Source organism: Larimichthys crocea, chromosome IV (assembly GCF_000972845.2).
Source record: "Larimichthys crocea isolate SSNF chromosome IV, L_crocea_2.0, whole genome shotgun sequence".
Lineage (NCBI taxonomy): Eukaryota > Metazoa > Chordata > Actinopteri > Sciaenidae > Larimichthys > Larimichthys crocea.
In genome coordinates this window covers 365,303-380,858 of record NC_040014.1, presented here as the reverse complement: position 1 = coordinate 380,858, position 15,556 = coordinate 365,303, and the positions used below count along the sequence as shown (strand labels likewise).

The 15,556-nt window shown below is 39.3% G+C and overlaps 1 protein-coding gene across 4 annotated transcripts in view; it reads right to left on the bottom strand.

The window, feature by feature from the left end:
- tnksa (tankyrase, TRF1-interacting ankyrin-related ADP-ribose polymerase a) overlaps positions 1–15,556 on the bottom strand; it is an 82,239-nt gene that overhangs the window by 30,854 nt on the left and 35,829 nt on the right. For all 4 annotated transcript variants that reach the window (XM_027278584.1, XM_019260142.2, XM_027278585.1 and 1 more), the window contains 3 exons: positions 2,261–2,355; positions 1,859–1,925; positions 1,269–1,455 (listed from right to left, as the gene is read on the bottom strand). In XM_027278584.1, the coding sequence (XP_027134385.1) occupies positions 1,269–1,455; positions 1,859–1,925; positions 2,261–2,355 (349 nt within the window). The remainder of the gene's footprint in view (positions 1–1,268; positions 1,456–1,858; positions 1,926–2,260; positions 2,356–15,556) is intronic.

Here is a 15,556-nt window from a genome sequence, read left to right as displayed (position 1 = left end):
CGCAGTTAAGAAAACAAATGACACGTTTAACAGCAGAAAAAACTAAATCAAGCAACAAGTAGTGAAGAGTAAGAATATATTCTGAGGCAAGGTTATCTTAATACATCTCTGATTCAACTTGAAATCAAAACATAACATGTTGCACAACTGCTCAAGGTTATTTGGAGTGAAAGGTTTATTAAAAGTGTGTCGTCCTCAGGTCCTGAGGTGAAGGTACACCACTTCTCTGAATGAGCTACTGCACGAAAGAAATCCAAAGGCGTGAGCTATAAATATGACAAACTCACAGCTGAGTGGGAAAATAACACATTTGTGTTTCCTCTGTAACTCTACGTGTCGTTTTTTTTGTGCCAGGACATGACTGCATTCATTAACACATACAAGCAAGAATATTTTCACATTTTCTAGGATTATTTGAATTTACCTATGCATTGCTTGTTTTCTCCAACATGTGCATCAACATATTAGATCATCTAAAGTGCAAGGTGGTTTTGTTTTAGGGTTTATGAAATGTTGCCAAATTTACTTAATCAAATGTCTTGGTTTGTCTGACCAACAGTCCAAAACTCAGATATAATATTAATAAAAATAATAGCAAAAATTAAAATTTTAGAAGCTGCAATCAGCAAATGTTTAGCATTTTGGTTTGATAATCAACGGCAAATCATTCCGACTGTTTCCACGAGAGCGTGTGAGCATGAGACTGACGATGTGGGATTCACTTTTTGCTTCAGTGGAAGTATTTTATGTTAAAGGGTTTCCAGTATGAGGACTGTCTTAGGAGGATTAGTCTTATGAAGGTTTTATGTTCTTCTTCTATCGTTTATCGCTAAGCAAAGCTTGCACACAAAGTGCATTTGGCAGTAACAATTCACCGTTGTTCCCGTTCTAAACGGTTTCTGAAAATAATGGACGTGTCTGCGCTCTCCTTGTGCAGTGTTTCATCCAGTTAAGTAAATGTGAAATGAGCACCAGTCGATTCAAAGCAGCCTGTGGAACTATTAGCTATCAGATATTAACATCTGTCTCTGTTCAAACCCATAATTCACTGATTTCAGCTCCAGAAAACAGCAGCTCTCTTATCAAAAAAAATGAGATTTACATTTTAAACACTCAGTTCAGAAATAAGTCCAGATCATCAGCTCCAAACACGACTGTCACAAATACACCCTTCCCTAAACAACCTGTTCATTAATTCAGCTCCATGACACGGTTAGCGGTGCTGTACGCTGCAGCTGCGGTTTATGTAAATGAAGCGCCGCACTCACATGTAAGTCTCTCCTTCAGCTCAGGAGTGGGCGCCATGTCCACAGAGCTTTTGCTGTGACAATTGAGCAGTGTCGGGTCAGCCCCGTGGCTCAGCAGCAGAGAGCAGACCTCCACTCGGTTTTTAGACGCTGCTTCATGGAGAGGGGTGAACTGCCATAGATCCATGGCATTGACACACGCTCCATGCTGGAAGACAACAAAGAAGAAAGACTTTTCTCTGAATTTATTCTGGATATTTCTAAAAGGGAATTAAACAGCCAAACACTATTAAAACGTGGCACATGTCGGTCTTGTTGGTAATGAAATAAGAAAACCTGAATTTCCTGGGATCCAATTTCCATATTATCAGTTTCTGCTATTAGCAAAAATATAATCATATTAATTCAGATTCAATGCTGCTGCCTAAGCAAGCTTGGAACCTATAATCTTTGTTTTGTCCAATGCGTTGTCTTTTTTGTTCTCCACACGGACTGTTGCAACCCAATTTTGATCCCTTGTCCACAGATATCTGCATTCATATACAGATATCTGTTAATAGAGATTACGGCTTAAGTTAATACTGAGATAGCATGTGTGAGCATGCGTGTACCTTTAGCAGGAGCTCGGTAACTTCATAGTGTCCATAGGAGCAGGCATTATGTAGAGGCACCAGACCACTGGAGGGGGCAAAACACAAAACAGCTTTGTAATTAACAAAATCAGTTATTTCTTTTGTGATAAGATTAAGAGTACACTGTGAGGCTCAGCATGACAATGCTAAAATGCTAATGCTTAGGAGGTCAAGGATCAGATGCAACCAATGTTCCTGTTTCTGTCTCAGTCATGGAAAGCACAGCTGATCACACATTAACCGGCCTGCATGCTTCCACCGCTGCCACTGAAATATAATAAATTTAGTTCTTCAAAAGGGTCAAAGCTCTGGCACACTCAGAATGTGCTCCCTCCTTTTAAACCCTCTTTATTATTTTTACTTTGGTTTATTTGTACGTACCCTTTGTCCTTGGCGTGGACATCAGCTCCGTGCTGTAGTAGCAGCTGAACTATCCTCACCCTGTTGTATCCTGCTGCCAGGTGGAGTGGAGTGGACTGGAGCAGAGAGAGAGAGAGAGACAGGAAGAGACAAAAAAGGGACAATAGAGAGAGAGAGAGAAAAAAGAGAAATATAAAAGTAAATGTTCGTTCTTCTGCACGACAGCCTATCTTCATGATTTCATGTATCAGTCCTGTACACAAAGAGTGAAATAAGGTAGTATGCATTCTGGTTCTCACTGAGCAGCCAGATGTACGAACATTTCTTCAGTAAAGACTTTTCAGAGAGAAACAGGCTTTTCCACCACTGAATCAGTCCACAGTGATAATACCCGACTTTATTTCTTCTATTAAACTGATGAAAAGCTGCACTTCTGAATTCTTTAAGATAGGACTGAGATGAGATGGCTACAACTAACCGCCCAGTTTCCTCTATATGCCCTCAGCCAAAGCCATTCTTCCTCAATGCTGGATTGACATCCAGACTGGCAGAGAAATGTTACAGCAGTGAGAGTGTTCCCATTATTCACTCAAATGGAACTTCTTACGGGGAGGTAGGAATGGAAAACCTGCTGCTAAATCAGGATATAAAAGCTATTTTGTAACACCGGATGTACTAGAGATCACATTGTGAAAAGGATCGGGATGAAAGCTTCGACATGCAGCAGGCAGATATAAAAGTTCTTAGATAGTATGCGCTGAGTAAACTAGAAAATGTGTTGCAAGTGCAGCAATGAAAATCCTTTTCACACAAACCTTTCTGTATGGGCCATGCTAGGAAGGATCTACCTACTAACACCTTATCGACTGTTTCTTCCATAGCAAATAGTTCCACTAAAAACCGGGAGCAAAATATCAGATAACATTTTCATGTTTGGCTGAGGTAGAAAACTTTATGTATCAATTAAAAAACAAATGCATAAATATGCAATTTTTGCATGACAATAGGGGGCGGAAACACACAATAATTAGAAACTTCTTTTCAATTTGCTTTTTATTGGAAAGAAATGTAGCTGGTTTGTTTCTTTCTTTCTTTTTTAATTGCGACAAGCTGACAACAGAAAGTTCACAGGGAATAAGGAGAAAAGAGATCACGGTGTTCAGTTGGCACCCAATCCCACAAGGCTGGAGATTACTGTGGCACTAAAAAAAACAGTCAGCAGCTTGCCATGACTGAATGAATGCAACTTATGGCAGAAACTGCACTCAGTGTGGATTTGGTCACTTTGTGGGTAATACCTGATCTGCTTCATAATGTCAGTATAAGCATTGATACTTCTTCACAGTGTATGGGTTTTTTTGAATTGTCAGGGGATGAGATTGAAGAAGGCAAAAGTTCATTGGGTGGTATTTTTATCCAAGAATAACAGTTTTATGTGGAGAGTTTAGAAAGCCGTGCCATTTTAGTAAGCCAGATATATAAGAAGGAAAAGGTATGACAGGTTTATGTGTAAAAAAAAAACACATCTACAGGTGACGACTGTATTTATAGTCTACCTGATTTCAGTGAGGTGATGACGAGATCCCACATGGTGCTGGCATTGAAAATGTTTCGTCTAATTGATCAAGTTTCTAAAAAAATCCCAAGGGAGGTGAGTAGGGAGGGGTGCTTGATTTTTCCTTTTCACGCCTTTCTGGATTATTCTCGACTTCCTCATCTGTCTCAACAGCTCTTGCATCAACATCAGAATTAGCCAGCTACACCGACTGGCTAGCAATTGTCAATGAGGTAACAATTCTCAACTCTTTTCAGTGCCATCACCCCCTGGGACCTGAAGAGCAAAGAGTCCTTGACATCATGCATACGGTCATGTCACGGCAATGTAAGTGATTCTGCTGACAAGCGCATAATGCTCTGAAAGAACAACGCTGGTAAGTTGTGACTGTGCGGCGGTAGCAGGCTGACAACGCCTGTGGGGAAGTAAAGGGAAGGTGCTTAGAGGAGAAGACCAGGAGTGATGACTGGCGACGGCAGGTTTCAGATGTTGCTGGTTAAACAGCTGCAAGGTGGCACACTTCACCTAGATCTTACGACGAAACATCAGCTTGATCTCAAACCAAACAAACCAATTTACAACCCTAAAACAGTGCATTAACCTGAACTGATCCAGCCAGCTGTAAGCAAACAACTTACCAGCATATTTTTTGGGGGGATGTCAACTGCTATCAACGAAACAGAAAAGAAAAACAACACAAACAGCAGAGACATCACAAAAGTGGCAGCAGTCAGAAATGCTACAACACAGTTAATAGACTACAACCTGAGAACAGCCACTGGCTTTATCCTTGAGAACTTTGATATTGGTGTTCTAGATATTTTCCTTAGCCCATAACAAAGTTGTTCACAGATCACTTAAAGAGAATTTCTCTTTAAGAAGTCAGACTACAACATTATTTCATAAGCCATGATGCAAACGCTTGGCAACATCAAAAATATAAAAACTGTTTACACAGCAGTGGTCGAAATGGAGCTTCTAATAACCTTCAGACAGAGTTTTTTTTTTTTTTTTACGAGCCAAACGAAAGAATATATTCCCACCACTGGTTTTCCTACTTTGTAAAATCTGCAGCATAGTTTCAAAACTCCCATCTAAGAAGTTTAACATTGATCAGAAAAATGCCATTAGTGTTTTTTTTTTTCTGTCTGACAAAAGTGAAACTTTAGCTCCAGGTGCCGTGTCGATTTGACTTTCTGTCCTGCTTGAAGAAATCTTGAAAAATAAATCATCTTTGGTGGTTTCTGCTGCTCCCTCAGCTGAGATGCGGCAGCAGCAGTGAGGCAGGGAAGCAGAGCTGGGTGGACAGATGGTACACTTGTATTTACAGGATGTGACAGCAGCATTTGGAAGGAGCAGGACATGGTACACTGTTAGTCATCATCCTCATTTTAAAAGCAGTCTTGCTCTGTTTCTCTGTGTGTGTGTGCGTGCCTGCTTGTGCCGGTGTACATGTTACTGCTAATTGTCGTGTCTATACTTAAAGAAAAAACAAAAATGTGTTAAGTATTAATCAAATCTGCAGTACACTTTAAAGCTACAAGTGATTAGTTAGGCCTTTCACACACACACACACACACGAGTACTGCTGCATCACCATGATGTCGTTGCCAGGGTCAGACTGGATAGTTTAAGCTCCACCTCCTCAATCTGTCAACCTTGTGACAGGAGCGGGTACATGCATATTTGTTTCTGTGTGTGTGTGTGTGTGTGTGTGAGCCCACTGCCAAATATAAACGGCATCACTGCCTTAGTAGGTCTCCACACAGAAGCTTATTTGGGCATATTAAGTAACAAAAAAGCAGACCCAGCTGAAACTTCTATTATGATTCTGTGATCTCAGTAGCCACGAGCCAACAGTGCAAATAATCAAGTGTCACCATTTGTTATCTGAGACATCTCACATCCGACAATCTCAAACTATCCTCCGCCTTTTCTTTTTCTAGTGCACTGAATTAATGAAACAAAGATGTTTTTTTTGTTTGTTTTTTTTACTACTTTCAAGGACACATAGTGACCCCTTCAGCTTTCAATGAGCACTCTTTAAAGACAGACAGGGCAAAAAATGAGGCCTTTAAATATTCCTACACTTATATACACTAAATATTTCTTCTGGCCCCAATGCTACGAGCGTGGCGAAGATCGTATTAAGATGTTGACACAATTGACTAAAATGACAAATGAAGTACAGATTTAAGATCCGTAGACATGTGATCTAAAAACATGTTGAACCCCCGAGCTGGCTTTGTTTGCTTTTCGCTCTTTATTTGCAGGCTTATGTCTAAATGTTTAGCATCAGATGTGAGAATTTAGCTCAAAGAACTACTATGCCTAAGTACACAGCAAGGCAAGTAGCTAGCAAGGCTGTAGACTCTGAGTCTTGTTGGCTGCATGTCTAAACAGCAAATATATGTATTGAAATATTAAAGATTAGAGAGTCTGTGTTGCAGGATATAAGTAGAACATGTTGAGGAAACCCAATGCCTTAGTACAGTCAGAAATGCATAACCAGAGATGTGGAGATCTGGATTATTTTTATACTGAAGAAATTGTACTGATTATGAGGCAAATCTAAATTTAAATCTAAATGGATATTTGGACATTTATCCTCAACACTGGAAAAACTGACATCACCGGAACAGATACATTATTCTAACAGAGCGGTCTTGAAGTGGTTGCAATAATTTCTGACAGTAAAAAGAAGGGTTGCAAATCTCTGACAGAAATGGGTCTGTCTCAGGTGCTAAGCGCTAAAAAAAAATATAATAATTTTATGCAACATTGCATTTGAATGATGAAATTAAAGAAATAGTTTGGTATTTTGGGAAAAACAGCCGTGTCCGTTAAATGAAGCTGGAGCTGGGAGACAGTTAGCATAGCTTAAACAGAGAGAAACAGAAACAGCGAGCCTGCTTTTTTTATTTTTGGACAAAGCCAAGTTAGCGGTTTCCACCCTGCTTCCAGATTTGTGCTTAGCTACACTAACCCTCTCCCCGATCTAGCTACACGTTTATAGCATACAAACATATTGTCCCCATCTAATCATCACCTCTCAGCAACAGCCAATAAGGTGTTCTGATGCCATTTACTTTTAAATGCTGTGTAACATTTAGAGTTGTTGTTTTTTTGTTGTTGTTTTTTTACTGTCAAACCCAGTTATTAGTTCGATGTAGATGTGTTTTTTGGTGCACTTCAACTGTTGATTTTCCACTGAGAATTGATGAAATATATTGCCCTGAAGTGAAAAACCTCCTAGACTATATTTCAAACAGATGCAATCAGCACTCACAGTGGCAGACTGAAAGTGAACAATGGCAATAAAAACAACCCACTCGGTTGCGTTTTAATCGCCTAAAAGCTTTTTTGTGAGGTGGAGCGGAGTCTGGACTGGAGGAAGGGAAGGAAGGAGATGAAGGAGGAAAACATGGGAGGAAAATGAAGGTAGAAGGAAGTGAGGAGAGATGCGGAGGGCACGATCAAGCCAAGATGGAAAATCCTAATCTTTCTTTCTGACTCCTGTGAGCATTTATCTCTTTTTTATTTATACCTCCCCTCTCAACAGAAGCGGTGTGCATCTGAATGGTGCAGTCTCCTCACATAAAAAAAATTCATTTGACTTTGCTTATTTGATTATCTACTGGCAAAGACAAAACGTCTCAAAAACAGCATGGAAAATGAATCCCACTATCAAAAACACCAAACACACATTTAAATTTAACACGCCATTTAAAAACACATGGGGTGTGTAATCTGCTGCTGTGCTAGCTCCTTCTTTGTTATGCGTTTCCATTTTTCTTTAACCTCTCTTACATCCTCCTCTCTCCCTCTCCGTCTTCTTATTCTCTTTACAAGCCTGTCAACTGTTCCCATGACAACGGTGACTGGTAGCTGTCAGCAGTTGCCATAGCAATAAGAAATGATCTATCTAGGAGGGTGAACGGCCCCATTTGGACCATTTTGTTCGGTGTCGTTTGCATGAGTGTGTGAAGCTCTGATGTTATTCTTTAACTTTGCCCTGCAGGACCAACCAGTCTCCTATTTATCCCCTAAGTCTATAGATTCACTACAGACACACACACACACACACACACACACACACGACACTGTCCTCACAAAGAAATGGTTAAAAACAGGAAATACTCTGCCAGATAATTCAGTTTTCCCGGTGTAATTTAGGGCAATTTAAACGTCTCATAGTACCACAAATTGCTGCACTATCAAGATTATTAAAGTTAATTAAATGACTTGCAGTTTAAATTTCTGCAATGAAAAAAAGGAATAAACTATGTGAAATATAATAGCTGTCTGTACCTGAACTGAAACTGAATACATATGTACCTTTTCTGCGCGCTAAACTAGAGGAGCGAAGATGTGATCTACAGCATCGCTTTGAGCATCAATCAACAAATGAGTCTGTCCTTTTCACAAAATGCACTTTGGGGTAATAAACATCGTCTGTCGCGGACGGGAAAAAAAATGTCAGTGGTGTGGAGATTCTTTACAATCGATCAACAGGATGACAGAAATACAGAATGCACCCTGTGGAGCTGACACACACATTCATCTAAATGTTATATTTCACTGTATATTACTGACACCGGTATGGATGGATATAATACTGTGCTGGATATACAGTTAGTGGTGTTCCTCGGTATGTCAGGTTTTTTTTTATTCCGCTGGTATTCAGTCCAGAATTGCATTAGATCTTTCTAATGTGTCAAAGCCAAACTAAATCTAGATAAATCTATGCTGTCACTCAAAGGAAATCTACAAATATTTCTCTCAAGGTCTCTCTTTGACTGATTAAATGAAGGATTCAGTCAAACTGTCAGATAGTGCATGTGGTCATAGTGATTCATTAAATTAAGAAAAGCTTTGTTCATCAAGTGAAGATGCGGCTGAAAGCGGTTAATTGGGAGCTGCTGTCTTTGAACACATTTCCAACAATGTTTATCAAAAAAAGTTTCTTAAAATAAATAGTGAATCCTCTCTTTAATGCATCTCGACTCTCTCTGCTGCCTTAGTACTCAGATCAGGTCTGCACAGCAGGTGGGTGCACTAACAAGATGAGTACTGTCAGATGACTGGATCGATAAACATATTAGCAAATCTGTGTGCTATTCCTCTGACACACACACACACACTATAGGGTGCAGACAGTTCAGCCCAGCCAACAGCTTGGAAGATAAATAACCTACAGCTACTCTTCTCATCTTATGCTCTCCGTGCACACTCGCACAGAAACACACACGCTGATATCTCAGCCATCACCTGTCAATCTGCTCTGCCTCTCAGCTATAAACACCGACTTTTGAGAGGATCTGAGGGGCTGCAAGTTTAAAGCTCAGCAGCTCAGAAAGTAACTTCAGGAAAAAGACTCTGTGAAAGCACCAGAAACTGTCCTTTTCACTTTGGATCTGAGAGGGACAGGTCGGTTTTATATTTTTCTAGGTATCTGCCTAACCCTATCAATATCACATTATAATATGGTATATTATATTTTAGAAGATCGTCTCAGGCTGGGAAGTGTCATATCTGACATAGTTCCAACTTCTTTGTATATATTCTAACAAGGTGTTCCTCAAGGGTCAATTCTGGTACCTGTCTTATTCTGTTGTTACAAAATTTAAGACACATTTTAATCGGCTTGTTCAGAAAACAAGTTCAAATTGCCTTTCAAATGTCGTATTTGTAATGCTGGTTTGGGAATGTGCTCGGAAAAATTAACTTTTAATCACATATTCATCAGAAAAGAACGTTAGTGTGTAAGATTTAGGAGTATTTATTTGTAGGAATGAAATACAATATTCAATAGTCATGAATAATCTGAATATAAGAAACATTGTGTTTTTGTTGTCTTAAAATAAACCCTTAATATCTGCATATCTACACAATATCTATATCCACGGAGTCTGCTATGCTGAACCAAAGACAAAAGACAAACCAAATACTCATCTAGATATGGCCTTTTGCTTTTTCTATGAATTTTGCCACAGAGTTTTTTCTACATACTTGGAAGGAGAGGGTGAGACATGGGAGAGTTTTCGTTTTTTCACCGCTAGGCACCAATAAATCCTACACACTAGATCTTAAATATTACAGATTACTTATGTTGAGATTTTATTTTAAAGACTTGTTGCTTCAATATCTTCACACCAACAATGGCATTGTTATAGTCAGATAAAGACTTTATAGCGATAAAGATATAAGGTATAAGCTGTACTGAATTAAAATAGAATAACTAACGGCTTCCATCTGGACAACTCTTTACATATTCATTCACAATCCCGACCCCTGAACCTTCACTGTCGCAAACTACGTCATTCACTGATACTGAACTCTGGCATTGGCATTAATATAAACATGAAATCCTGGGGATCCTGGGCTGAAATGCCAGGGTTCATCTACACTAGCTATGAAAAGAATATTTTGATTGCGTTTCATTTTGGCAGAATAAAAAAGTAGGAGTCTGTATCGAGCTTTATTCAGTGAGCTTAGTGCAGATGTTTTGGTCTTTATTTTGGCCATCTAACTACAGTTTATGATACATTATATACATATATAAAAACAGACATTATTATTATTACCGTCAAGTAAAACCCTTTAGCCCAAAATCTTAAACTGACTGAACGATATTTTATATTAGACAGGAAATGTGCTGTCTGAAAAAAAAGATTTAAGAGATGACAACTATTGACCGCAAACATTCTTTCGTTTCAATTCATTGAAATTAATTGTCATTTTAATGACAACTGATTCTTCCTGATAAACTACCTGTGTACCCATGAGCTGCAGCTTCATTCATCATCCTCAGCTTGAATGAAAGCAAGAGGTTAAATTTGTCACTGACAAAAGTTTATTAAAACCTTGCCTTACCCTATTTGTCATCCGGATATTTTTACGTTTCAAAAGAGCTGAAGTCTAATCTTCCTCTCAGACAGGGCATCAGGTTACATTTACACACTCACCGAGTCCGCTGTGAAAAATCTCCTGTCATGCAGAATTGCTTTGACCTTGTTCATGTTTGCCTGGATTTGTAAACAGGAGCAAACTTCCTCCAAAGACAAGAGCCTCTGATCTGGGAACTCATCACGACCCCAGAGGAGACCGACAAATGAGAGCCTAATAATCGAAGGAGAGTTTACCTCCAAGTTGGCACATTTTTCAATGCAGAGGCATCAGCACTCGGAAAGAAAAGAACCTCTTCTGTTGTTCGGTAAAAGCTCAGGAAACAGCCAACCTTATATATCAGAACAGAGTGCTTGCACATTAACCTTCTAACTGTGCTGTCTTATAAACTCCTGACTTGACAAAATGTAGTAAAAAGCTGTCAGAGAAGCATATAGCTTTGGATTTTCTTTTAACCTCCTGATTCATTTGCCATCATTAACGTCAGCTACATTAATGCGTATATTTTGGCTTACTATCTTGGTTCTTTTTGTGATCTCCAACTTCCTTTTTACAGTCCAAAGACATACACTTAATGGGGTAATTGGTGACTCTAAATTGCCCGTAGGTGTAAATGTGAGTGTGAATGGTTGTTTGTCTCTATGTGTCAGCCCTGTGATTAACTGGTGACTTGTCCAGGGTGCCTCTATATCCCGCCTCTGACCTGATGGGAAAAGCTCCTCATGACCCTGAGTGGTTTGTTTTGTTTTGATTTTGATTCTTTTTACTGTTTATTAAATTCCTTATATGTGAAAACCTACTTGGCAAAAAAACCTGATTCTGATCAAACAGTTAATATTATTAAGTTATTTGACCTTATCTTAACTACATTTCAATTTCTCCTTACGCTTGTACATTGAGATGTGTGTGTGTTCAATATCAATAGCCACAATATTCCTGAGAAAATGTAAGTGTTTTTCATCACATAAGAATGAAAATAAATGAAATAATTAAGATTACTCCCAGTCAGCACAGTGCTCTCAGCAGGATATGTTCACATAATCAACATTTAAACAAGGCTTCAATGGAAGTACTTTCTCTTCTCTCTCTCTCTAAATCTGAATCCTGGTCTTGCTCTTCAGCTGTCTGTTTCTTTGATGTTTGTGCCAGCTAGGCCACGAGTGGGTGCAATGATCTTCAATGGTAAGATATAAATCCAGAAACTCACAATATTCACAAACACACAACAGACGGAGCTCAACAGAGTCCAAAACATGATATCTATTCCCTGAAAAACAAACAGAGAACTGAATTTCTAGCATGGCTGCTGATAGTCAGTCTAGCTGAAGTGTATGAAAAGGGAAAAGAGAAAAAACACATGAATCTGCATCGTCTGTGTGCTTGGTGGGTAGGTTTGAGGAAGCAATGACTGCAGAAGTGTGTGTGTGTGTGTGTGTGTGTCTGCCTCCTGTGTGTCTGCGTATATGTGGGGGAGTAAGCAGTAGGTTTCAACAGAGGCAACATGATAATGCTCTCCACTCAGCTGTGTTAATAATATCCCACTCTGATGGGCCCTCAATCATTTAAGTGTGCATGCACACACACACACATATACACACACAGAGGGGGCTGCGTACTGTTGTTGCCTATACTATAGAGCAGTGTAATAAGAAGGCGCTTACTACAATTAGTGCTGTAGATGGAAACAGCACACTACATGGTACAGGCCGACTGATAGTGGGTTTTTAAAGGCCGATATAATAATGATAGTTTGGAGCAGGAAACGTGCAAGTATGACAACCCTACAAAATGACTCATGTCGTCTGGTCCAAAATTAATAACAACCATGTATTTTTAAAGGCATCAGCAGACAACAAGAAGCCTTCAACTAACATTTTAAAAAAACTCATCTCTTGGAACGCAGGAAGTGAACAAAAATACTCACTACAACTGTTGGCCAATGAAAATAAACCCAAGTGAAGCATCTTGCATCTAAGAGACAAGCTCAGTGATTCTAAAAACACCTCCAGAGTTTTGCCTCCCGTGGCCCGGCCAGTGCTCTGCTGTCAGCTCCTAGACTGTCAGCCTGGGAGCCTGTCCAGTTAGATGCTGGGTCCACACAGTAATTAAGTTTGGGGATATTAATCTGATAAATCAGATTCTGCCGAACGAGTAAACTAGAAGTTATAGACTCTCTGGGTTGGCAAGCTGATTGACCACACACACAGGATGGACTGGGACTCCTCCACAGGACTGGACCCTCAAATTTTTTCCACATCAAAATGAGTAAACAGTCTCGATGAAACCTGGCTTTGTGCACATGGGCATTAACATGCTGAAACTGTATGTAGACAGAGGTGTCCACGTATTAGGCCACATCGTATAACTTGTTCCCTCTCTACTTATGTGCGTATGCTGTGTACAAGCCAAGCTTGTTAATTCCCCAAGAGGCATCTGAAAAAGAGGAGGAGAAGAGGAGAGAGAGAGAGAGGCTTCTTTTTAAGGGAGGCATCATTATCAATCATTAGGTTTCTGCCACGCTCAATTTTGTCCATGATTATCGTTACTGTCCTCATAATGATTTTTCTGTGTATGTGTGCTGTCTGAGTTATACTCGATGTGCTGGCAAAAGGTTGGTGTATGTTCTTGCATCACACCATTTTCCTATTAAGTTTTAGAATACTTTAAGTATTTTAGTCTAATTGTCGCTGCCATGAAAGGCTCGCGTCTCTGATTATTGCCTCTTACTAAAGATTTAGATTAGATTGTTTTCTACTACCATTTACTACCATGTCATGCTAGAACATATAACCAGTTACATCATAGTGAAGTAATATAATATTAAATCATCACATAATAAAGCATGTTTTGTATTTGAACCTCATCTTCTAGAAAACAATATATAGGTGAATCAGGCAACATCGTGTAACTTCTTCTTCTTTTCCTTAAAATAATAATTTTGATGCTACACTGGCTTCAAGTCATCAGGTGAATATCACCTCTGTCATTCCCAATCTGTGCCTCGTACTGTTACACTCTGGGTACGATCACCCACAAGAAGTGCGTAGCATTTTACGGCACTAAGTCATGCGTATTGCATGTGGTGTTGCATTTTGAAACTGGGGCAGCGAAATTGAAAAAGGTTCTACTAAGATTACATAAAAGCTGTGTAACTGTAGCAGAGAAAATGTAGCAGGAAGATTTAACAGTACTGGGCCATATAGCATGATTTTTCTCTATAAGGTGTAGGTTTTGTATAAAATACAGGAAGAGACTACTACTACAGAAAAATCTGAAAGCTCTCTTGGCCATTTTGCAAACATTTTTGAGATCTCTTAGTGTATATTAGTGTGATTAAATGAATAAATCTGGATAATCTTCTAAGAGCGCATTATTCATATTCAGATAAAGTATTCATGTTTTGCTACAGCCTTTGTATTTATTTAATGTGCATTTATCTATTTTCTGCACTGGTGTCTCGATTTCCATCAGCAGAAAAGACAAAAATGATAAGTGGGAAACTTCTTGTTGTCCTTCAGTTTCAGCAATCAGGCAGAATTGACTATCATTTCTGTTAGTAGTGGGAATGTAAATCCCCATCAAGACCATAACGAGGATAAAACTGCAATGGCGTGAAAACATATTCCATCTACTGCGCATGAATGCTTGCAGTAAGCTCAATTAAAGAGAATTACAAATACAGATTGTGCAGCAGAGGTCATTTCAGAATATGTCTGAGCCCCCTTTTTTTACATTCTGGACATGGATGGCTTCATCTATTTATGAGCCATTAAATTTCAACTTTTCTCAGTGATCTCCTGTGTCTGCTGCATCCCCGAAGAATTTCAAATTACACAGATTTCCCTCTGGGTATCAAGCCACCTGCACAGATAATAGCCAGAGGATGCTCTCTCACAATTAAGGGTATGGTGGTGATGTGATGGATACAAGCTGCAGTTGAGCATCATCAACAACACCAAAGTACCCATGATTACAGGAAAAAGCCTCCTCAAGGCTGTTATAGCATTTATATGACAGTTACCAGGAGCACAGACTAAAAAGCTCCCTTTGGCTCCCCCGGTTGTCCCCGCAGTTGTCATAGTAACCAATGAAATATAGTGGGGTCTGCTTCAGAAATCGCTGTTTTCTGTTAAATGTCTCTGACCAATCAGATCTCTTAAATGAAACTATCTCTGCATGATAGCGTGCCTCTACAAACCCACTTCAGAGCAGCATCCTGTGAAATCAAATAGGTAGATCGAGGCGTCCTATCTAGATTGAGATATGATCGATATGACCAAAATCTTCCATCACACAGTATGTGTAATTTTATATTACTGTAACTGTATATCATGCTCAATGGTTTGGGGTCACCTATTATATTGATGTTTTTCTTTTTTCCTTCCATAATGGCTGTTTACCAGAATTACAAACAGTACAACAGAAATTAAAACTTCCATTACATTGAATGACAGGGGAGAATACTGTGTGTACTGTGCAGATTACATATTCTCCCCCCAACTAACCTTTGAGTTTGGATTATTTGCCAGTCCAGAAAGGCTTCAGTGACACTAGATCATTAATGAATCACAACAGTGCTTGACATTGGGCTCTAAATATTTTGGGAACCACTTTATCTATTATCCCTCTGCAGTCTACTCAGCGGTTAGATTAGGTACAAACTGTGCTTTGCCAGTCACACATACAGTATGTTCACCAATAATTCTGTGATCCAATTTCCAATTAGAGCTTGTGAGAGGCATTGCTGTGCACTTGACACTGAAACAGGAATTTGTTCCTATTTAAATCTGCAGATTTTGATGCTCAGAGTCCAGTTTCTTTTACTGATGACCAGTGATGCCTAATATTGTTAT